This window comes from Phyllopteryx taeniolatus, chromosome 20 (genome assembly GCF_024500385.1).
Source record: "Phyllopteryx taeniolatus isolate TA_2022b chromosome 20, UOR_Ptae_1.2, whole genome shotgun sequence".
NCBI classification, from domain to species: Eukaryota; Metazoa; Chordata; class Actinopteri; order Syngnathiformes; family Syngnathidae; genus Phyllopteryx; species Phyllopteryx taeniolatus.
In genome coordinates, this window is record NC_084521.1 from 4,852,125 (window position 1) to 4,877,282 (window position 25,158).

The 25,158-nt window shown below is 42.6% G+C and overlaps 2 protein-coding genes and 1 long non-coding RNA gene across 10 annotated transcripts in view; 1 reads left to right on the forward strand and 2 right to left on the reverse strand.

Moving 5' to 3' along the window:
• Positions 1 to 6,208, reverse strand: part of sulf1 (sulfatase 1) — a 68,586-nt gene extending 62,378 nt beyond the window's left edge. For 2 of the 4 annotated variants that reach the window (XM_061757414.1, XM_061757416.1), the window contains exon 1: positions 6,068 to 6,202. The gene's annotated coding sequence lies outside the window, so the exon portion shown is untranslated. Of the gene's footprint in view, positions 1 to 6,067 lie in introns of all 4 variants that reach the window. The other 2 variants (XM_061757418.1, XM_061757419.1) reach the window with 2 other exon arrangements.
• Positions 6,209 to 6,338: 130 nt separating this feature from the next.
• Positions 6,339 to 25,158, reverse strand: part of c20h8orf34 (chromosome 20 C8orf34 homolog) — a 41,772-nt gene continuing 22,952 nt past the window's right edge. For 2 of the 5 annotated variants that reach the window (XM_061757423.1, XM_061757426.1), the window contains exons 11-14: positions 23,775 to 23,883; positions 21,592 to 22,076; positions 19,753 to 19,849; positions 18,726 to 19,368 (exon numbers count right to left, since the gene is read on the reverse strand). In XM_061757423.1, the coding sequence (XP_061613407.1) occupies positions 19,292 to 19,368; positions 19,753 to 19,849; positions 21,592 to 22,076; positions 23,775 to 23,883 (768 nt within the window). In that variant the 3' untranslated portion in view covers positions 18,726 to 19,291. Of the gene's footprint in view, positions 9,716 to 10,214; positions 10,296 to 17,374; positions 18,071 to 18,725; positions 19,369 to 19,752; positions 20,987 to 21,591; positions 22,077 to 23,774; positions 23,884 to 25,158 lie in introns of those variants that run through there. The other 3 variants (XM_061757424.1, XR_009785804.1, XM_061757425.1) reach the window with 3 other exon arrangements.
• LOC133469872 (uncharacterized) lies at positions 13,536 to 16,272 on the forward strand. Its single transcript, XR_009785805.1, has 2 exons — positions 13,536 to 14,225; positions 14,685 to 16,272. It is a non-coding gene; the product is annotated as an uncharacterized LOC133469872 (long non-coding RNA).

Sequence of the window (25,158 nt, forward strand, 5' to 3'; positions counted from 1 at the left end):
TAAGGGCCTTAGCTGAAGGGCGAAATGTCAAAAAAGTAGATCTATCGCCCTCTTGCCCTCTAAGACAGAAATCTCTAAGTTCGGAAGTGAGAGAAAGCCAGGGGGGAGGGCACAAGGGAACGAGAAAGCCAGTATTGTTAGGAAAAACAAAACTGGCCTCTTTCCTTTTTGACACGGATTCTTCCAGGCGAATTAATGTCTGGTTGTCAGTCGTTAATCGTGCATAACAGGAAATTTATGAGAAAATGTAAACTATTTCCACTGATAAATGTCTATGCTGTGCTGCCATTGAACAAGTGGGCCATTTTTTGTACATTTATACCTTACTTAGACGTTAGCATAACAGCTGGAATATGTACTGCAACGGTATGACTCGTCTTTATCTGTAACCCCTGAGGGAGAACCGATTTTTTTTTTCTTCAGGGAATAGTCTCTTGTACTGGGATAACCTTGGCACTTTCTGAAATGAATTTACTGTAACAAAGCTTAATGAGAAGCAGAGAATTGTGGAGTGCATATAAATAGTGGTCAGTGGGTTTCGACAAGGCTTCAGACGCTGTCAAGGGGCATTCAATGAAACATCTGTAATGGGAGGTGCAGATAAACCCAATGAACCAATTGTTCCGCTGAAAAGTTCAGGTATCGCACCACTGTGCTGGTAAATATACACAGCTAATCTCTAAATATTTCAATTTCATTCATTCATTTTGTTCATAAGTGAAGCAAAGACCATCGACCCTACAAAAGCGTTCAGAGAATTTTGAGACAGAAACGCCCTAAAGGCCTTCGTGGCCGTCTTTCATGCCGCTTTATAAACGAACACACGCAGTTGTCTTTTTACGCCACTTTGTTTGCAAAGCCTTTGAAATGGGGACTGTCTTTATTAATTGCTGTACACTAACCGCTGTAAAAATACAAGAACTGTAAAATTGAAAGGCGAGATTACAAAGCCACAAAAGTCTGGTGGGCAGGGGGAGTATTCCTAGTGTGACACGGGTGGTAAACTAATAGACCATCATCACTGACAAACAGCTGTTATGGCAGGCTTATTAAAAGACCGCAGCAGAAGAAGAACAAAAAAGGCGTGCGATGGGAGTCATCCTTAGGAGTGTGATGTAAACTGGCAATTGTGCTATCACCTGAAAAGATCATTTTCCCCTCGGGTTTTATGACAGCAAGGCCCTTCTATAAAAAGTGGTGCAGAAGACATCTGGATTCATCCAGCCCGCCATCAGGGTAAGAAAATGTAAGGGATGTATTTTTCCAACAGTTCACAACCGTAAACAAAAATAGAGGGACCAGCTCCTCACAGGTACTTGGTTCTGTTTGTTTCCACCAAAGATCCCTTAAAAGAACCAGATGTGATGATGTAAAACTATAAAGTGAGGGCCACAATTACAATCTGAGCCCATATAGATATGAACGATACCCCTTTGCAATGACCCTGACTTAACACAAGATGAACAAATGGCTGCAATCCACCAACAACACCTGGTGAAGGCTTTTATGTTGCGATGAATCACTACAAATATTTGGCTTTTGCCGTCCAATAAAACCTGACTGAATTCAGAATATTCTAGTGCAGAATTACAGGCTGTCCCTGTATTTATTTAGACCCTGTGGCATTACACATAACCGAACCCAACTGCCCAATAAATATGAGCCAGAATGGAAATTGAACCCACCAGTTGACATGGATTGTTGAGGTAAAAGTGTAACACAGGCGAAGTTGGAGGTCTCACATTTCCCAATAAGAGGCTGATGTTGCAAGGATGGACCTGGACGATAACTGTAATAGTTTTTTGAACTAAATGGTGAAACATAAAGATCGATGGTTCCCAGAGGACTGGATCAACTTCCAGTGTCTACCCTAAATGAATCAAATCCATGGCCATAAATACTGTACCTGACTTTGTGCATCTATCATGATGAACTGTAACAACTCGTGACAGCGTTTCCTCTAATAGTCAGGCAGAGGATGCATAACTTGACCAATGATTTACAGCCAAACAACGGCAATAATCAGTCTCAGTAGAGCTGTGTATTTAGTGCCACTTTGTGGATCCCTGTCTATTAAAGTGCTGTGTAAAGACTCACTAGATCAAACAGTCAAGTTGCCTTTTTCATCCACCTTTCTCTGTAAGCAGATGCTTAGAAATGGGTATCCTTAGATGAGGACATTTTCTTCTTTACAGGCTGTTTCTGTATCCATTTTGGAGCCCAAGGTTGAAGTGAATGTTAAACCAGGAAAAGTTGGTAGGTTTTGCACTTTTTCAAGGTTTCCCAATGAGATGCTGATGTTGCAACAATGGAATGGACCACTGACTACAATAGATATGGACCAAATGCCGAAACATTGCAGCAACTATCAAAGCATAAAAATCTGACTGTGCGTCATGATGAGCTGTAACAACAACTGACAGCCATTTGTGTAATAGTTAGGTAGAGGATTCAAAACAACTAGGCCAATGATTTATGGCGAACCAACAGCAATAATCAGCCTCAGTTGGGCTTTGAATTTAGTGACTCCCCATCAACTAAACTGCAGTGTACAGACTAAATTGATCAGTCCAAACAAGTTGCCTTTGTCATCAGCTTTCCTCTGTAATCAAACGCCACCAAATAGGCATCCTTAGATGAGGGCTTGTCCAGACCGCATGTTTTCTTAAGGAAATGACTCGTAAATTAAGGGCGCGCCCCAAACTGGTTGTGAAAAGCCAGACAAGCGCAAACAAGGGACCTTCCTGGTATGGCTAGGGAGAAAGGCCAGACAGGTCATTGACTTCAGGATCAATTTAGGACTGTCACTGACTTGAAGGAGACAAAGAAAGTACGGAGGAGTCAAAGAAAACGTACACACGGGCTGGAAAAGTATTTCTTAACAAGTCATTTCCAATCAGTTTCTGGTAAATGAGATCCAGTCAAAGTACAAAGCCATTAACACATTCAAAGCATTGTTTTCTCACACGCAACACAATAGCCAGACAACATCTCGCAAGTCCCGCAGAGCCTGCGAAACACTTGGCCACTGAGACTAACAAATTTGTGAGCGGAAACCCAGCATTTCCCCCCTCAGATGTTCTGGAAACAACAATTCAAGTCAAGAGTGTCTTTTAACTTTGTTGAACATGTGGCTAATGGGGAGAAATCTGCACCCAGGAGAGGAATGCAGCAAACCTCGATGAAGCTGTAAAAAAAACAATATGTGCTGATGAGTTATGCTAGCGTTTGGGCTCTTGCAGTATTTGTCGGCAAAGTTCATCAAGGGAAAGCCTGAGTGTTTTATCACCCTTAACCTGATAATCAACATCAGATTCTGAGCGACCGACATTGTGAAAGACTGGTAACACATCAGCGCACACGCTTCTTAAAGAAAAAGACTTTGCCATAACTGCTTAACCCCACGTTGTCAAAATAAACATGCATGTGCACACCCTACCTAGCAACTCTCTACACATGTTCACAATGGAATGTAAGGTTTTCAACTCAAATCTGAGTAGACCAAAAATGTTTCCAGATGCCAAAGTATCATTAAGCTGTCAGTGACAAACCCATTTTGATTACGGTTCATTTTACACGTGTTACAGAAAATATAATTCCCACACAAGGAAATGACAGCCTTGTCTAAGGTACAGTAAATAAAAGTAATTAGCTAATTTTGCATCAACAAAGAACAAAATGACATCCATCCATCCATTTTCTAGACCGCATGTCTTCATTTGGGCCACAGGTGAGCTGGAGTGACTTTGACAAACTTCACAAGTACAACTAAAGCATGTAAAGAGCGACACAAAGCTCACCAAAAGCTAAAAGACTTAATAAAGATGCCAAATTCACCAGAACGCCTGCTATCTGCTGTCAACATTTTGGGAATATTTTACAAACAATGCTTGTTGCGTTACATCTTCCTAATGCTCAATGGCTTAACGGTTTTAAAAAGGATGATAACAGAGGTTTTACAACGAGGTATTTTACACACCACTACAGTCTTGTGCTAGTTTTGTCTAATTAAACAGTCTGGCGGGGTTTAACACACAAAAGTGATGACAGTATGACACATGACCTGGAGTGTGTTTGACGTGTAAAAGACTGGACACTAAAGGAAAAAACGACCCGTGAACGCGCCGCAGTTTTGCAGTCACATTGTCGCCCCAAGAGACAAGGGGGATTACGACTGTTGGCGGTACCGAGCTTTATGGGCAATCCCCAAAGGATGAAAGTTTTTTTTAGCGCATTCTGACGCGCCACTCAGACGGACATAAAACCCACTGGAATACATTGCGGGCTATCAAAAAACAAACAACACATTTAGCCGAAGGTACGTGGGGTGCCGTACATTAGTGGGTCAATCGGCCCGACGGGAAGCATTCGTCGTTACAGAGAATTTGAAAGCACTCAAACGCACTTGGGCCAATCAACAAGCTATTCAAGCCTCTAAATGACGCGTATTAAATAGTGGAGCTCATTTTCCAACACTAAAGATTTCCTTGAGTGCAGACCACAATAAAAATGGAGACAACAGTACGTGACTTTACCAGCGGTGAGCGGTCGGGTACAGCAAGGCCTTCTCTGTGGGCCTAAACATTATTAGAAGTATTGACCTAGATTTACAACCATATTTCTAGTACTTGTAACATATTTCACCCACAACCTTCTATGTCTTGTAAAAGTGTGAGTTGCCATTTGGACCTCTTGAGTCAGTAGTGCTGGCCGATGCCATTTTTCTTCTTTTTTTTTTTTTTTTACATCATTTTATTTATTTTTTCAGAATCCACCGTGCCCGAGGAAGAACAGTAAAGCCCTGAGAACGTCAAGCAACCATTTTCTCTCACAGTCAGCTCGCTCCACTTTCCCGGCCAGAGACAATTGAAAGGCAAAATTTGCATTTTATAGACAAGGGGCTATAAGGAAGGTACAACCGAGAACAAGGCAGGGAGGTGGAGGAGAGGAAGCCAGATGACAAGTCATTGCCATTTACGGCGCCGTAAAGGCGTAGGGGGCTGCAATGAAAGAAAATGAACACCTGTGGGAGGAGGTCGATCGCCGGATGGTCAAAGCAAACAAGCGGGACAAAATATGCCGGAATAAATGAAGCAAGCAAGTGAGGTCACCACTATTAAACATTGCAGAAAAATCCATTAAGCAGCGTAATGGATTGAAGAATTTTTCCACAAACACACACATTTGATGCCCTATTTAATTGGAATAAAGTTTTTGTTTTAGGGTTTGGGTGAAAATTCAACACATAAGTATTTTCAGATTTGGTATGATCATCGCTGGTCGTGAATGCAATACAGAGGCAATAATGGCCGGCGCTTTAACAGTAAAAGACAGGAAGTCAGTGGACTGCGTGTTAACTCATCATCTCCGTGAAATGGATTTATGGCGGCATTGTTGCCCTGACAACAACCTGCAGAATGAGCTGGTGACAATAGACTAACGCCAGCAACGTCTGTCATGCAATGCTCTCAGCACTTTTTATTAAGTGATTTTTATTTCAATATTTAGCTGCAATGTCTTGTCAAAAACTTACCATCGCCCATTGAAAGTAAGTTTTGGGAGCATTCAACTATGGCTAGGCATTACGGCCTTGAAATCAAATGTCAGGTTCTTCTACTTTCCCCCCTTCACTTATAGAAAAGACAATAACAATGACATTATTCAAATCTAATTTTGCCCCCATTTATTTCTGCACAGGCATTCAACTAGCTAATCACTTTTTCGAAAATCTTGCTAACTATAGCGACCAAATCACTACTAAGGAAACACTGACTTTGCTGCTGTAAACTATCTCCTCTCAGTTCGCAGCCATGTTGTTAGTATAAGCAGTGCACATCACTGAAACTGCTAAAAAAAATTCATCCTGACTAAAGAACTTGAAATAATCAGTAAAATCTATTTATTTCACTAATAATACCATCTATAGTAAAAGTATTGAAAAAGCAATCGGCAAAAAGACTAAGCAATTAAACGACGACTCAACTTCCTGTCCTGTTGTTACCACTTGTGTGTACAACTTTTACACACAAACGCACAGAAAAACGCCCTCCACTGACGACGTGAGTACCTGGTGTTTATATCAATCTCAGCAGGACAAGTCCCTGTTGATCTCCGCACACCCGCTGGCTTCCTGTGTGGAGGGCCCCCACAAAGGTAAATAAAAAGCAAGACAGGGAGATCATTTGGACACGCACACACACACACACACACACACACACACACACAGGCAAACGCAATGCTTGACTCCCCTTCAAATGCCCATCCTCCGACATCGTCATCATCTTCCCCCGCACAGTCTGGCTTCCTGGCACTTTGTGAGGACTTGTAAACAAAACACACACACAGACACACAGCTGTCTTAAACACACACATATATATATACACACTCGAGGCTATCTAAGTTCACATCAGCCACAAGTGTGCTTATCACTCACTATCATTTACTTTCAGCCCACTTCTTCCTCATTCCCTTTCTCCCCGTCTTGGCCAGCAGGTCCTCCCATCTGCTGGCCAGCTGGAGGAGGAAGACGAGAAGGAGGAGGAGGAGGAAGAGGAGGACAGGGCGGCAAACTACACTGTCTAACATTCTCCCGTTGAATGTGATCATTCCTCTGCGGGTCTCCTGAGGGTTCTCAATCAGGCCGCGAAGTCCATCTGTTTGCGCTGGCGCACTGAGGGATTGACGTGGACTGCTACCGGCCAGTTAGTATGCTACATAACGCAAGTACCTCTGACTCCACAGCTCCCATAACGCATAGCAACAGATGGCGTGTTGCCATGTGCATGTGGTTGGTCCTCTCTCCTCTGTTGCGAGGAAAGTCACTTTCTGGTCCTCATGTAGCTCATTTGGATAAAAAAAAATAAAATAAATCGGGAAAACTATGTCAACTCAATTTCAAATTTTGAACAAATCGATACTATTGGTTTGTCCTCATGTTGTCTGTTACTAACCAATTTAAAAAGTGCTGAAAACAGCTTGAGAACAAATCTTTTAACGCTCTTGAATACTTTAACTGTCTGAGACGTGTCGGAAAAACTGCCTCTTCCCTCACAGTGCGGGAGTCGCGTGGCATTATGTTGCCTCAAGATTGAAAGTCTGTATATTTCTTTTACACAGTAACAAGTGATAATAGTTCAACTACATACATTTGAGTAAGCTTGTTTTGTTAAAAAATAATTGCTGTAAGGCTTTGGTGCAGAAAGAACTGGTCAGTCAGTAAGGTATGTTTGTGTGCCGATTCATTATCTTATCGTATCTTGAAAAACCTAAGAAAATCAAGTCGAGTCACTCATATCTCATGGCACCACTGTAGTGATTTTGGAGATGCAGGGATTCCGCTCGACACTAACAAAATTATTATTACACTTGTTTGACAAGTAAGGATGTTGTAAACCGTCACACAAAACGTTACCTGCCACCCGACTTGTTATTCTGTCAAGGCTGCTCAATAATAAGTCGCCAAGTGAGTGTCTCATCTTCTTTTTAGGATGTTAAAATATTACTTCAAGTGGTCACCAAGTGGTCACCTTCATTCGGTCCAGGCTGCTCAGTCCAATATGGCAAACATATACAATAGATACAAGAAAATGGGAATGTTTCATCTTTTTACAGTTGTACGAAAGCGTTCAAATGTTTAGTTCAAACACTGCCGGTAAAGTTGAACTGATTAATTTTATTTTCATCGGTTCTGACAGGGGCCAAAATACGTTCTGGAGCGTCTTCCAGCAAAACGGTTCATGATTGGTTGACTTGAAATGGCCTCACTTTTGATTAGGTTCCTTCTAAGAAGCCAAAGTAAGCAGCGGGATCCCTGCTGAATGGACTCCATTGAATCCGTGTCGCCATCAGCCTTTTTTTTTTTTTCCCAGCTCCTTGGCTAAAACAGACAAACAGGTTGAGAGGCGGGTGACAACATGTAACCGGAGACCCCCCAGCCCAGGACCCTCACGGCGCTCTCCTCTCTAATGTTCTTGGCTCGCTCCTATTCCCAATGTTGCTTTAACCTGACGCTGACGGGCCCCCGTTTTGAAACATAGTCGTGTTCTACGGGGGCCTCTGTCACCTGCGCTGTCAAGCGTGATAGCTAAATAGCGCCAACTGGAGACATGTTAGCACGAGAAGATCCTGAGCATTTTGAAACGTTCGCCTCAAAGATGACCACTCCCAATGAAGTGAGTACAGTACACTGTCGGACGCCTTCGAGAAACTCTTTCAGACTTGTATCACCGTGGCAACCGCCGGTGAACTTTCACCTTCCGGGGTGCTACACCTGTCAACAAGTCGCAACTGCGCTGTGGGATCCTGGACCCCGCCCCCTTTTAAACTCAGTCTTGTGATACATGAAGCTCCGTCACCTGGCGCAACAACTCAACTGCGGGCACATTTAGACTTTCAGGCACCCCTAGAAAATGCCACTGGGGAGAGTAGTAATTATCAAAGGTAGGTAATAACGAGCTAAATTTACTCTGATGCACTTACTCAGCTGGCTTTTGGGTTCAATTGTACTTCTAATGCAACATACAAACCTTTTACTTTAGCGCCGACATGCACGCCAGCATCCTCGCACTTCCGGTGCATTTCTTTGTAAATCAAATCATCTGCAAGCCATTTATTTTTACAGGTAATACTGTAAGATGATTTCGAAATCATATTAGTTTGGAGTATATTTAGGGTTTAAACTATTATTATGGGCAATTACAAAAATGTTTTGGATGGGCGTCCATTACTTTTTTGCAGTTTTGCTGTTCCTGTCGGGGCTCGGTCCATAAACCCCGCGGATAGCGAGGGTTCACTGTGATTGCTTGAGTAATTGCAGACTTGCAACTATTTGTATACAACCAATTAAAAAGTCAATTGAACATTATATTCACCCTTTAAACTTAAGAGTATTTTATTACTTAATGTTTTAAGAGTGGTTGACTTCTGCTTGTCCTTGTTTGACAGTTGATAATGTTGCTCCCTGTGGAGTTGAAGTTCTTCCAATCTGAGGACATTTTATTTTGAAAAAGATTGCGTTCCACGGTACAGGTTCAGTATAGGCCAGGGCGTGGTATAATTCGAGCGGAGCGCTGGATGTTTCTCGGATAATATCAGGGATGCACTTGGTTCCCACAAGAAAACGTAGAGAGAAGCAAATATGGAGGGGAAACGAAGCCAGATGATTTCTTAAGTTGGGGGGGGGGCTTTGAAGTTTTATGGCTGCGCTGAGCCTCGAGAGGTCAAGGCCTGGACTCTGCTGATTTGTATTGGACACTGCGCTACTGCTGTGTTAACCTACCACACAGGCGTGCTCGTGATTAGCGGGTGATCGGGTTCGCCGGTACCCCCCCAAAAAGCGGTTTTTAAGACGACTCGCATTATACTGACCTCATCTCAATAAACCTCCCTGCCCCCCGACTTTCACTGCTCGTCTCACTCTATTCAGACATCTTCCTGCGTTCAATTGGATGCCTGTTCGTTCCCGCCGAGGTTTCCATGTCTCCCCAAACACGCAGCGGGGTTGAGGTCAGAAGAAAAAGAAAAAAAACCCATCTGTGTCCCCGTCCATTCTGCAGGTCGGGACGTGAGCAAACAAGTCGCTTTTCGCCGCCCTGGCAACCCTTTTTCACGTTCCACACACACACAAACACACGCACACACATTGCAACATCCTCTCAAAACCTCTTTTAACAGGGACGCATTCAAAAAGGGAACTTCCGACCTCTGGAAGGAAAGCTGTCAGAGAGGGAAACAAAACGAAAACAGCCAAATCAAATACACAGAGGAACCTTTTAGGCCTACTACAATCCCTTCCTGGATGTTGAAATGCATTGTTTGTATTTCAAAAAGAAAATCCCTTGAAGAAAATATTAAGTCAAATCAATTTAGTCAAGTCAAAATGGATTTTTTAATGGCTTGTATTTAAAAAAAAAAAAAAAAGTTGGGTCTCTGAAGTGCCTGTCCACCCATCAAGTGTAAAATGTAACTTCTTACTTTCTGAACAATACCTACACCGATAATCGGGCCAAATTTTGAGCTTTTTCCGCGATAAAATTTAGCAAAGGCCCCATTATTGGATATCTTGTCTAAAAAGATGAAAGATTAAAAGATTAAAAATCCTTTACCCTATTGTGGGGCTAAGAGTAACTTCTCCTTCCCTTGGAAAACAGCCGCGACTGACAATCGTAAATGTGAAACCTGTTCAATATTTAAAGGAGGGAACATAAATACTCACAATCAGCCCAAATTTGGGCATTTCCGCAAAGGCCAGGTTATGTGTGTCGTGATGTGTTGTTCATCTCGAGGACATCACACACTACAAGAGAAATAAGAACACCTTTCATGATTTTGTTTCGTTGCCATGTGTATTTCTCATATTTAAAACAAATCTGTATATGTGTACAACGCCTAGCTGTACAGCTTCAGAGTTCCACTAAATTCATCTTCTCTAGTGCTCTCATCACTTGACATATTTGACCGAAAGGGAAAATATATTTTAACGTCACATTTTTACGGGGTTCAGTTTTACTGTTATCGATGTTTATAATCCATTACACTCTCCCCCCTCCCCACCCCCCGAGTCACCTCCAGCCAGCCAGCTCCCATTCCAAGCATCACCCCTCTTTTTCAATTACACAGAACGCGGATCGAGCACGATGGGAAAGTCGAGGTCCTCGATTGAGGGGTTGGGGGAGTTTGCTTGGACAGATTGGACAAATATTTCTTTTGTGTGGTCGCCTCCACGCCTCCGTGCAGCTCTGACGGCCACGGAGGGAGCGAGGCGGCGAGGTTGGGGGGTCGAGGTGGGGATCCAAGCGGCACTATATCACGGTGGCTTCTCCCTCCAAGACGCAGGGGCCGTCTCACCAGTTGTGCGTCTGTCCGCACTCCAGCACCAAACTTAGCCATCAATTACGTTTATGGGGCGGAGGAGGCTAATAAAATAGCACGTGTAGGCTCCGTTGCATTTTTTGACACCACATTTCTTTTCATAACGCAATGCTTACAAGTGAAAGATGATGAGAAAAGTAGTGGAAATGACAAACTACGCTGAAAGAAAACGCATATGGCGAACATATTCAGTCACATTTGCGACATCTTTCGCACCATATTTTCTTTTATGTCTGAGTCATGACAAGTCATCTTGATGTCGAAGTTGCACATCAGTCACGACAGTGGACATACTGTAACATTTAGGTTGGCACGACAACCAAGCACAGTGATTGTGGTTAGCATGTTTGTCTCACAGTTCCGGGGTTCTGGGTTCAAAGCTTCCGGACCTTTCTCTGAGCTTCCGTCAACATTTCACAAAACGTGCATGCTAAGTTGATTGAAGCCTCTAAATTGTCCGTAGGTGTGAATCTGAGTGTGAATTCTCATTTATCAATATCGTTCCAGTATATCCATGACCGTAATGAGGACAAGCACTAAAGAAAATAGACAAATCTAACAACAGCATAGCAATATTTTACACACAAGACGAAAGCTACAATGCTTTCCATGAAGTGGACAAAAGGTGTGGCTGCCCATTTTTGAGGGCTTCAAAAGACTTGATCCAGAACCTGCCTTTATCTGGGTTTGTTCTTGCAAGGTCTTGCTACACAAAAACTTGGGAGATGAATGGAAAAGGCCAGACCAGAGACAGAGCCATGACATGTTCTAGCCACATCATCTGTGCCCTCTTGTGGAGAAGAGGTCAGGCACACTTCAACATATTGGTCATTTACGTCAATCCCAAAGCAGTCCTTCCTACTTTTCTTCTCTTGGTTTCCAGGAAATGTATCAGAGGAAACGCCGTTGGGCCGCAGAAACCATCATTGTTTGGCATTGCATTCTTCTTTAATTCTGGCAGTGAAAACCGACGCTTCAACTTGTCACCAGCGTCGCTGAGAAAAATGCTTAATTACCCACAAGCGACTTCTCTTCCTTCACTTGTTCACGCGCTGGCCTGGTCTTTGAGATGAGCCAAAGTGTGGCAAAAAATAGCTAAAATGATTTTAACGGGGATTTTCCAGGCGGCCGCGTGGGACACGGGATGACGCAAGGGACGAAGGATGTCAGAAAACCATTTAGGAAAGAACAGCCAGGACAAGTTAGAGGGAGAAATAATTGAATCTCTCTCTTTTCAGGTCATAAAATGTTTTTTCCTTCTACATGCTCAAAGATCGATGTCAAAATAGTCCATCAGTCACTACAGTGGACAGTTATTCAAAATGTCGTCTGAATGTCAAAGTCGTGCATCAGTCACGACAGTCGACAGCTATTGTACAGATGTTTTTCTTCTGTACGCATGAGTTTTGATGTTTCCAGTTGTTTTCCTCAGTCACTACTGAGGACGCCTCAAAAGCAAGAAGCCGGAAGGTCAGAGGTTCAGTGCAGGGAAGCACTCTCGCCTTTTGTCAGCCATCTTGGTTTTCAGGACTTTTTGGGGGATGGAATGACACATTAGCACAGACTACTGTGACTGATGCGCAACAGTGACACCAAGACTCAAGCACATAAAATGGCTTTTAAATAACTGTCTAATGTAGTGACTGATGCGCACCTTGACATCCAGACTCATGCATTCAGAAGAAACCCTCTTTCAAATCGCTGTCCACTGTAGTAACTGATGCACAAGTTTGACATCCGGACTCATGCATATAGAAGAAAACAGCTGTACACTGTGACCACTATGCTTGAAAAGTCTGAACATGATTACATGAGCAATCCCTCGCGTGCCTTCGTACAACCTGGTCATGTAACTGCTTTGGATGCCAAAAGTTCTTCGTTCTTTCCCAATAAATCATTGACTTTTTCTCATTCGCCCTTTGCACGACATGGTGAGCCGTGAGGTCTGACTGTAATGCACTGCGCTAAATCCCTTAATAACAATTTATTGTTTTGCACTCACAATGATTAACTGCGCTAAAAGCCGTGAGTCACAGGTCCAGAGGAATCCATCCCATTTGTCCGTCAATGTTTTGTTTCATCCGAAAGAGGGTGGGGGGTGGGGAACGCTGAGCAATTCCATTTCCCGCAGTGACGATGATGATGATGGTGGGGGAAAGTGACTTCAGGCCTTTTGGCAGCGGCCGCCATTAACCGGGGGTGAAGCGGCGTCAGCCTGATGACTGGGAAAAAGAGAAAAGCAGAAGCAAACGCCTCCTCCCTTAGCAACAATTAACAGGATACTTTTTTCCCTTGAAATGAGCTACGAGTGGAAGCCGAAACAGGTGCGAGGCGCATTGGAATTCATTCTTTTTGCGCACCCCCGAGGTTCCTGGACAGAACTTATCGCCAGCGTCATCACCATCAATCAGTCGTCGGCCAACTTTCTTCTCCCCAATGCGGCAAAACGACCTCCACCGCTGCCAAGTCAAATGATTCAGTGTTATTCGACGGCACGTTATGAGGGGTATCTGGCACATGCGACTGAGCTTCGCAAACACACGAGAAGATGGACGGTGCTTTCGTGAGAAGGCTCTCTTTTGGGTCGTTAAAGCGGTGTAGCGAGCTAGCGAGCTAGCTAGCGAGTGTGGGGGTGGGGGGGCGGGTGTCACTGATGCCAGACACAAGCTAAAATTGATTCAAGCATGTTTCTGGACAGATAGACCCGAAGTAAGAGAACCTTTAATAACACCTGGCATTTGTTTCTCCTGACGTGTTGTTTATCCGACAGTAGATGTCACAACTGACACTGTGTGAAAGCCTACACAGTTGCGGAAATATCCCAATTTGCTGGGTTCTGCGTAAAAGGCTAAATGTAAGCTCTTCTGTTATGGCCATTATGCACTGCTTTTGTGCGATCTCTGTTTAAAATAGGGCATAGTTTACCCCCAAAACGTTGGTTGTTTCAGCATATTTAAATTATGAGGTTCCACTGTATGTGGTGTCTTTCAGTCAAACATTTTTTTAATCATGTGCACCTTCAAAGCAGTCATCCCAGATAAGTCATCATCTGTTACACGAGTTCACATCAGCAAGGCTCTGGCATAAATAAATCTCGGCTTGCGAGAAGCAAATATTTTGGCAGCACTGTTTCGATTAAGGCGGAGCAAATAAATCACAGGCTAACTATGAAAGCCTGCGCACATTCCCCATAACTTTATATGTAAATGAAAACATCAACGGGGCAGGATGTGGACGGATTGTTGGCCGGCAGCTTTCGAGACGGAACAGCCATGGAGGGGTCACTCTTTTATAAGGAAACAATAGTATCACAGGAACCTCACTCGACCTTATTTCAGCCAGCATCAAAGGATTAGTAAGTGTTCTTTCACATTTCTACTTCCTATTTGGGTTACTATTCCCTTTGGCTTAATTGGGCAAAGTGAAAATAAATATCTTGTAAATTTGACATACCACAGAGAATAGTGTTGTTAACAACCCTACCACATTTGAATGTTTAAAAAAAAAAAAAAAAAAAAGGTCAGATATATGAAATAAGCTTTTGAAATTGTGTATCCTATTCGCGCTCAAACACTGCGGGTGTCTCCGCTGAATCTCGTGACCGGTGTCGTGCATTTGAGTCCTTCTGTTCACGCTGCTTGACAGAACTGCTCACTAAGTGAAGATGCAGACTGCTACAATAGCTTCTGATGCTAGCCGCCAACTGGTTAGCTGGCTGTCATATGTTGGCATTTATGATTAACACAAATCTGTCTCACAAAGTTGACTGACTGACTGTATCCCTGCTTTTTCTCTCTCATCTGTTCTCAAACAGCCTCAAGCCAGATAACATTACTGGGTGACCAAGAGTGGATTTGTGTATTTGAAACAAATAACACCGAGACTCCTTGGCTCTCAAGAACAGGCGCTGGATTGTGATGAGTCATCGGACCCATAGGTCTTTTTGCCTCGCCCGACACGGGGTCCGCGCCAGGCCTTTGAAATGATCCCCAAAACGTCTGGAACGTCGACCGCGCTGCGGTCAGGAACAAGAACCTTGCATTAGTGCGAAAGAAAGCGAAGGGAGATACAAACACATGACGACTCGGGGACTACCGCTCACGTAATGAGGCCTCAGATTTGAACGTATAAGCACTCGGGAGAGGGAAGATTTAGACTGAAAAGCCCCACAATCATACAGGATTTCTGCTAAGTAATCCTCATGGATTTAGAACAACAATACATGATGTTTCTCAGGATCATACAACCATGTTTCCCTGTTTATGAACACAGCACATCAAAACAGTTATATTGACACGAAAGAACTCCGTAAAGCCCAATATGTGGCCATAGAAATGATCCAAAAACCGGATATAAACTCAGAAAAACTATTCCAGTGAGGAACAATAGAAGATGTATTTAATTCACACAAAGGTGCCAACAATTACACCCTAGACACATGAAAACCAAAAATAACCAAAATAGAAATGTGGACTCTTCTAAACAATCCTGATACAAGTTATGCGAGGGAGCTAACGTGTTAGCCACGGTTAGCAGAGCAAACCGGAAGTATGAACTGCCATGACTTAGCATGATGTAATCAAAACGTTATTCGTTCTATTCGCTATTCTCTGAACCGCTTATCCTCATTTGGGTCTATTATTAAACATTAAAACAGTGTGCATACAGAAGATAATAGTTTACGCAGTATGACGAAAACATGAGCTTACCTTCAAAAACGTCCCTTGGGTAGAGTTTGAAGATAAACAAACGCCATTTTGAGTCATTCAGATATTAAAATGGCTTTAGTTTAGCAAAATGTTTACAGTTCTATGATTTTTTTTAAATGGCTTTAAAATGTTCTTCTGTTCATTTGGAAAACTCTTGCTTCAGGTTTGTAAAGTTTTACATGACGACGCCACTGGACCCGGAAGTAGTGTAGTTTTCGTTTTAACCAAAAGCGGCAGTAATGAGACCTCGGTCAACAGACTTGATTGAAATTGAACTAACCCCGATTTATATTGATTATTTAAGAGTTACTGCCCCACATATCTATCTATACTTAAGAATAAACGAAAATAAACTCTTTTAGTCTTCCTTTTATTATGTTATCATTACTATTTTTACTATTATTTGTATTGCAACAGTTTTGAGTTGTTAGATTTTTCTTTATCATTACCACTATTACTGTTATTATCATTAATTGCATTGCTAGAGGTTGTATTTTTTTTCTCTATATCATCTTTTTGTTGTATTTTCACATCATCTGTGTTATTAATTATTTTCAAATAAACTACTACGTATTTGTATTGCAACAGATTTTAACTTGAGCGAGCTGTGATGGATTTGGACATTTTTACCTTGGTATTATTATTATTATTATATGTATATTTTTTATATTGATTATTATTGTTATTTTAATATATTTCTGTCCTTTTATGTATTCAAATATTTCATATATGTATGTGTTATTGTATGTATGTATTTATTCAAAGATTTCATTTAACTGAGCTAGCCCTAATTTATGGATTTATTTTTGACTTTTTCCTTTGTATTTTTTGTGTATTGTTTCCAATTATTATTATGATTGTATTTATTTTTATTGTAAAGCACAGTTTTGTACCCGATCCTGTTTTAATATTTCTTTATATGGATACAGCTCTTGCATTGCATTGGCTTAGACCGTGTACCTAATAAAGTGTCCAGGCTGCTGTACTTTTTAACAATACACATGCTCACAGGACCAAATCAAGTGGTAAAGCGTTATTAATGCTATATGCTACATGTATTATCTGGATATCCCTCACTTTTGTTACACTGCTGCATGGGTGGGCCTCACATGGGCTTGTATAAAGACTAAACGGTGGTCCTGGAGGGAATAAGGATCCCTATACCAAACATCATCCCTTTGATTTGTCATTCAAATGACACGTGCGGTCAAGAGAAAGCGATCACATGGTATCGGCGGTGCCTCTTGATGACTTGTAAATATGCAGACGTGAGCAGAAGGAGATAAAGCGGCCACGTTTTGAGTGACATCTGCGGCGGGAACTCAAGTCTTCATCTCCTTCCAGATCTTCCATATGCTTTGATTTTGATTTTTTTTTTGCTGACATAACAAACGGCCGAGCGCGGAAGAAATATGAACTGAGAGAGAAAATAGCGCGAGTATAAACGGTTGATTTGTGGACGTACGGCATATGGATTTGTGGCGCGCTGCTAATGTGGAATGTGAAGGTTGAAAAGACATTTTTGGCGAGATTAAGGCACCCCTGGGGCTCCGTTGTGACCCACCAGATGGTGCTGTGGTGAAAGAAGCTCACTCGCGGTGGTTTCATCGCAAAATATATATGTATCGTATGTGGGCGTGTGTGTCTGGGGCAGCAACTGACACTCATTGCGAGATGAAGGCGTCTCCTGAGCTCCATTACGACCCACCAGATCCAGCAGATGGCGCTGTGGTGAAAAAGCCTCGTCAACGCGTTTACAGTTGGCAGCAAATGATTTTAACAAGTTGCACCAAAGTGAAAATGCACCAGATCGTTTTATTAACATACCAGCATTCCTGTAGTTTCCTCCACAACATGTTTGAAAACATCTTTCAGAGCGCATATCATTTAGGGATCAATTGAAGCCGCGCGAACAAGCTAATGCTAACCCAAGTCGCCGGGGAAATTTATTTACTGAACTGCAGAGCAGACCAGATGTTTCTTTGAATTGAAGCGTCTACGCAGTTGACACACCTGCATGAACAGCTATAAGACGATGCCAGTTATTATTTCTTTTGGAATCCAGTTCAATAAGTTGACTTTTCTAAATAATAAAAACTGTTGGAAGTGAGGTATTTACGTTTAATTTCTTTTAATGTACCCAATGAGTAGAATCCAAGCATACGCAAATGTTTTTCTTAGCACTCCAACATTACAGTGCCCCCCTGTTGGCATCAAGTGGCATTAGCTTGTTTGGATGCGTAACAAATTTTCCCCTGGCACTGCCTTGGAAGACGTTTTCAAACCACAAAATGCACCCATGCATGGAGTCCCATAGCATGCTAAAGAGCAAACAAAAAATAAAAATATCATATAGTAACAGTCTATGAAATATTGGTGGAAAAAAAAACATACAATCTCATTCATAGGACTTATAAAAATAATGTAATTTGTTTAAAATGTCCGGCGGCTTGCATAAATATCGAACGGGATCTTCGCCGTCTTCATAGGCCTGAAAATGGGACAGAAAATTGGAGAATCATAACTTTGAAGATAATACAGTGGTAACTTGCCTTCCAAGTGTCCCGACTCGAGTTTACATGTGTTGCTCCACCATTTGTGTTTAAATATCCGTTGCTCCTCGGGTCCTCTTTTTAAAATAATCTTTACTGAACATTCAATACACAAAATACAAAAACAGGCAAACAGACGTCTTCGGAAAGACGTGTTGACAAAGGGGCCGCGTGCCACCGACTGCTCTGTAAAATGCGTCATTTCCGCTACGTTATTTTCGGTGCGCCTCCAAGTGAGCCAGCGCGGGAATGACTACAGTAGTCCATCCATCCATCCATCCATTTTCTGAGCCGCTTGTCCTCACTAGGGTCGCGGGCGTGCTGGAGCCTATCCCAGCTGTCATCGGGCAGGAGGCGGGGTACACCCTGAACTGGTTGCCAGCCAATCGCAGGGCACATCGAAACAAACAACCATTCGCACTCACAGTCATGCCTACGGGCAATTTAGAGTCTCCAATTAATGCATGTTTTTGGGATGTGGGAGGAAACCGGAGTGCCCGGAGAAAACCCACGCAGGCACGGGGAGAACATGCAAACTCCACACAGGCGGGGACGGGGATTGAACCCCGCACCTCAGAACTGTGAGGCTGATGCTCTAACCAGTCGGCCACCGTGCCGCACTACAGTAGTCACTAAATATAAAAAAATGAAATACTGGAAAATACAGCAAAATGTTAGAGGAGATTATAAATTCAAGGCACCGGTGTATATTGCATTGCAGTTCTATCCGCACAACAGCAAACACTGGGCAATTGGCGAAGATAATTTTGATAGATGGACGAGGCTTTGGCTTGGGGTGGGTTGCCGTGGCGACAGGGGGGCCGGGGAGGGGCGGGAGTGCCTTCTTCTGATAGCCAAGCGGCAGCCTCCTCTCACATCTCCTTCCAGGCTGGCACACTGCAAACTGTGGGCAGCACCTCGGCGGCCACAAGAGAACAACCGCAGACAGAACCCACAAAGCAGACAGACCCAAATCATCAGTGACTGCGCTCCGTCTGCGAGCGTGTAAACGCCGTACCCCGCGTGACTTCATGGAACTGGGCAACGGCCTCCATTTCGCTCGCCAGGATAATTGAATGAAATGAGTTCGGTGGCTTCCGCGTGCTTATTCGGGTTAACGCGTTCGAGAAGTGAGGTCATGAGCAGACAGTGAGGCTCCTTTAGGCAACTAACAGCGAATATTTGTCCGGAGTGTACGGCAGATTCTTACCTGAAAAGACGGATCTCATGCTGGCACCTGGGGAAACAAATCACTCATGCATTTTTCATGTTCACACACACACACACACACACACACACACACACACGCACACGCACACAAATCAGAAGACCACAAAATCATTTTTTTGTCATTTTGTCATCTTCTCCCACTGTGATTAATTCAACCTGGCTCCCCATGTGCATTTTACAGCGCAGCTATTGTCAGCATTGTTGTCATTATGTAAGACAAGTAACCGCCAGAGTTATGTTTCCACGACAACAGCGGTTGATCTTTTTTTTTTTTTTTTTTATCACGACGGAATTCTTCCGTAACATCAACGCAACGTTGGGATGAGAGGTTTTTTGCTTGACACTTTGCGCCGTGGTGATGTAATGAGTCTACGAAGGAAAGGTGGCTCACTTTTGTCCTGCTCGGGCGGCTCCATGATGTCGCTGTCGGTGTCGCTGGGGATGCGCCAAGGCTGCCGGATGGCCTGCAACTGCTGGTAGAACTCATCCTGAAATACATGAAAACAAACAAAAAAACAAGAAACAAAAACAAAAAAAAAAGGATTTCATACTAAAAGGGTGTCTGTCACATGCTACATGTGATCAGATAATGACTTCAGATGGGGTGAAGCAGCATGTGGCTAATGTTTGTGATCACTAGGGAGCTCGATGTTTAGTCTATAGTTGATATATGGTGGATGTAAAAAGTCTACACACCTCTGTTAAAATGTCAGCTTTTTGCGATAGAAAAAAAGTTATTTCAATTCAACATATTTTTGCTTTCCATTGAAATCTACCTTTTTTCACAAAAAAAGTAATTTCTTGACAAAAGTTATTTTTCGACAAACAAATTCACACACGTTTTCTCAAACATGTATTTTTGTGTAAAAACAATTCCAGAGAAATACCTTTTCTTGAAAAAAAACATGATTGTTTTTTCATGAAATGAATGCATTTTTTTTGTTTATCATAAAGCTACAATTTAATTTTGTATTTTTTACTGCTTTATTGCTCGTCTGAGTCCTTTTCTCCACCAGTAGGTGGGCTGACCAAAAGCCGAGTGGGGTGCGCTTGGTTTCCAGCACGAGCTAGCTCCACTGGTGCGCCTGTCAAAGAGCAAACTGGCATTAATAAAGCCTTTAAAACAGCCTCCCTCTCATATTTAACAGTGCCGTTTTACATGAAAGGAAACTTATAAGCGAGAAATTCCTTTTTTTTTTTTTTTATGCCAGACTGGCTTTTCCCCACCGCGAGACTTGACGCCCTTCTACTAGTTACCACCACGGAAACCCCACACGAAGCCCATGTGTGATATTCCCTCTGTAGTCGACGCCAACGTCCCCGCCGCCAACTGTGCCCTGGCACAGGCCCTGTTGGCGCACACGGTCAGACTCTTCCCAAAGCATTACGTGGAATATGCCCCGTTTTATATACACTGGGTGTCCTGCTTGTCCTTTTTTACAATATAAACACGGAGGATTATTTTTTCAAATTTAAAAAAAAAACAAAAAAAAATCACTTATTGTCACATTGGTTCAAAAACACATTATGACTTGACAGCAGTACATGATAAATATGAACTGTGAAACAAAACAGCCGTCTCCGGTCCCATCGTAGGCCTCTAATTATATGAGAAACCACTGCGCCTGAAGAAAAACAACCAATCAGAGACAAAAGACGTGACATACAAGGTGTCAATCATTTGTCACACACTGACTTGGTACTTTGTTACCCCTGAAAGCGTCTTATTCCTAATTGAGCATTACTGTACCACAAAATATAATTGGTTTAATATATAATATAATTATTTTTGCTCAGCTGTGGAGGAGTGCAGAAAATGTTTTCACAAAAAAAGGAAATCTTTACTAAAATATTTTTTCCCCTCAATTTATACAACTTTTTTCACCCAAAAATATCCTCTTCAAAAAGGTAAAAAAAATTCTAAATAAATAATCCTCAAAATATTATTTTTTTTAAAAAATTCAGAAAAAAATTTAAAAAATACGTTTTTTTCTGAAAAGGTATAACAATTTATATATATATATATATATATATATATATATATATATATATATATATATATTTATTTATTTTATTTTATTTTATTTTTACAAGCCCCCCCCCCCAAAAAATATTTACAGTAGAAAAATGTTTTTTTTTTTCAATAACCGTTACTGAAAAAAAAATAATAATAATTTAAAAAGACTGCATTTATTGGAGAACAAATCCAATGTGGTCGTACAGTACCCACCTCAGACAGATAAGCCCTCAGGCTGGCCCCCAGGCTGTCGGTGGTGCTGAGCCCGGGTGGCGTGAGCAACCGTCGGGTGCGCGCGGGCTGTCCGGTGGGCGTCACCGGGCGGCTCCGGGACCTCCTGAACGTCACCTCCTTGTGAGGGTTGAAGCCCGAGCGCAGCCCGGTGGGCGTGAAGAGCGTCCTGCCGCCGGGCGTCCCGGGCGTCCCGGGTGTCTGCGTCCTGCTGCCAGGGTTGCTGACGGTGCGACCGCCCGGCCGCGAGGCCGCTGACCTCGGGCTGAGGAGGGGGAGGCCCGCACCGCACGCCTTGCTCAAGAGGCCGCCGCCGCCCGGCGAGTGGGGGCTGCAGAGGAGGCTGGTGAGGGGCAGCGTGTCGGGCAGGGTCCGGTGGACGAGAGGACCGTGGTGGAGACTGTGTGGGTTGTTCCGACTGCTCATCTTCCCCGCTTCTGCCAGCTTGGCCAAGTCCTTCTCGACCTCTGCGGGAACACAGCAGAAGTTGACAGCTCAGCAGAATATTCATTTCTTCTCCAAAAAGGGCAGCACTGTAGTGTGCATTCAGTTTACCAACAGGATGCTAACATCAGTACAATGTAGTAACATTTAAAAAAATATATATATATAATTTTAATTCACCTTTTTCCACAAAAAATACAAACATTCAAAAACAAATCCTCAAAAAGTAAAACTGTTTTTGTCAATTCAAAATGTACTGAAAACATTTTCACTCTCAAAAAGTAATTCAGTCTCAAAAAATAAAACGTATTTATTCAAAATAAAATAAAAATCCAGAAAAAAACTTTTTTTTAAAACTCAACATTTACCTTGAAGAAAAATCTAAAAAAAAAATACAACCCTTTTTCTAAAATAAATCCTCAAAAATAAATGTAAAACCTTTTTCCCTCAAGAAGAAGAAAATATTTTTTTTAGAAAATTAATGTTTTTCTTGAAAGAAATTGCTTTCCCACAAATCCTGAAAACTAACCTTTATTATTGAATATTAATTTTATTTATTAAAACAAACAAAAAAAACTAAATGCGCTTTTACTTTTTTACTCTTACCTGCTACTACTTAAGGTGACCTAAACCTTCATTAAATTATTATGTTACGGAAGTTATTTTAACCCTTTAAGCGACTGATATTTGAACACAGACGATGCAGCAACACATGTAGACAGACGATATAGCAATACTCACTGGCATATGTTATTTAACCTTTGCGAAAAACGACTAAAATAACTGCATCTTACTAAATCACTTAGCCGTGACCGTCTTCTTCGTGTATTTATTATCTCTGTATTCTACTCAATTCTGGATTCTTTACATTCTATTTAATGATGTCATTACTGTGCATATTTATAAAGTACAATACTGTCGAGTGCTATTTTTAAGAAGCTGAAAGGACTAACGGCAAATCCCACGCTGACAATGCGGGCGACGACCCGAACATGAAACGACTCTAAACATGGAACGTATTAGCGGCTGATAAAGGCTCGAAAGCGCGCAAATTAGCTCGTTCAGATGCCCGACGGGAGCCCGACATCAGACGCGCGTAAATGAAAACCACGTGAGGAGAACTCTGTTTGGAAAAAAAGATGCCTTCGCCGTCCTATTGTGTTAACAATATGTTTCAAATAAGGGTGGTATGTGAGAGGACAAATAATAAGCCCTTTATAACAATATAAAGGCATGTGGTTGTCTTCGTGGAGGGGCACATGCCGACATTCCTTCTGGATTCCCGTGCAGGCTTTCATGAGATTGATAAATGCATTCCTCAGCGTCAACAGGCGCCCCGACGATTCATTGTTGTCCTTTTTGCACAGATGTCCGCATAGTCATTTGTGGGTCAAGCTATGCGGCCGTACACGTGCTCATTTGAATCCCTTAAATAACCTGCGGGCACATTTGTTTTGATTTGAGTTTATGCGCATTGGCCACCGAGGGGCAGTATAATACATACATAATAAACACACAAAGAAGACGGTCACAACACCTCAATAAGATGCAGTGTTATTCGCATTTTTTTTTTCACAGTGTCAAAAATAGATGCCTGTAAGTATTGTTAATTTTGTCGGGCCGATATTAGCCCTTCTAAAATGGACAAAACATATTTTAAAAATAATAATAATTAATACACATGAACAAATTACAATATAAGACACAATGCACACGCATACCAGCGAGCTGCTTGCCCATGCTCTCCAGCTCCTTGGAGAAGAGGGGGTCCCCCAACAGCAGACCACCAGTCCTCTTAGCTTTGAGATCAGCCTCCCAGACAGGCTGACGCTGTAGTGGGCGCGGGGGGGATGGGTAGCAGAAAACAGAGAAAGTGAGAAAGTGAAATTTAAAAAATAAATAAATAAATAAAAAGTAAGCAAGCCTTCAATTAAGCTCCTTTCATATAATTTTCAGCCATTACTGGAACTAAGGGAGCCGTATTTGTGTATTTTACGGGCTGTATAAAAACCACAGTGAGCGAAGATGAAAGTGTGCAATGCGTAGGGAAGCCTGCGGGGAAGCACTACGCTTCTCAGTTGCTTTCAATAGACGGTATAAAATCAACAGTGATCACACGCTAAACCGAGAATCATATGAAACACATGTAGACTGGAACCTCCATAGTGGAGCACCATGTGCGTTTGTGAACCATTACGCTATCAATGATAAATGTTGCCAATACCCTGGACTGGTTGCTGGTCAGTCCGAGGGTGATTGGGAATGGGGTGTTGAATGCGAACGGTTCCCAAGCCAGCGACTTAAAAATCAGCTACGTGAACCACTACATTACCAAGCGACAAAGGTAGTCAACACCTCAAGCTGGTTGCCAGTTAAGCCTAGGTTGATTGTAAATGAGGTTTGGAGTAAGAACTGATAGCATGCCAGTGACTTAAATCAGCTACACAAACCACTACACTATCAATGACAAGGGTAGACTACATGCTGGTGTTGACTGGTTAACTACACGAAATTCAGCTTTGTTAACCACTACGCTAGGTAGAATTTCACGACACATCCTTGATCGACTTTGCAAAGAAAAAAAAAAAAAGAGCGAAAAATCCCTCGACTGATTTAAATTAAGACGGGAAGGCCTTTCTCTGAGTGTTCTGAACTCCTGTTTCCGTGCCCGCGCTTTCGCATTGTCGTCACTGTCGCCGTGTGTGGTGTTTTGTGGTCTAATTGCACGCTACGTGAGTGTTGAGGGAATACAACCCTCCCCAACCCCACGCAGCGAGCCGACAGAAGCGGCTCCGTTCCGACGGTTTCAATCCGAGCCGGCGCGTCCGCCAGTTTACACGCGCGTAACATGACGACTTACCCGTTTCAAACGGATGACGTCGTCCTGAGATGAGTTGTGGCTTTGCGGGCTTTGGTGCCTAACTTTCTAATGAAATAAAATGTAAAAAAAAATAATCATCATCATAATAAATAACATTGGGGCCACGCAGTGTATCGCCAGATTGCCGTGGAAACGGAACATAAAGCGTCACAACAGCGTCTGCCTTCTATCACCCGCAAGGCCTCGCGTCATGCTCATTTTCCTGCTCGCAGCGGACAAATGAG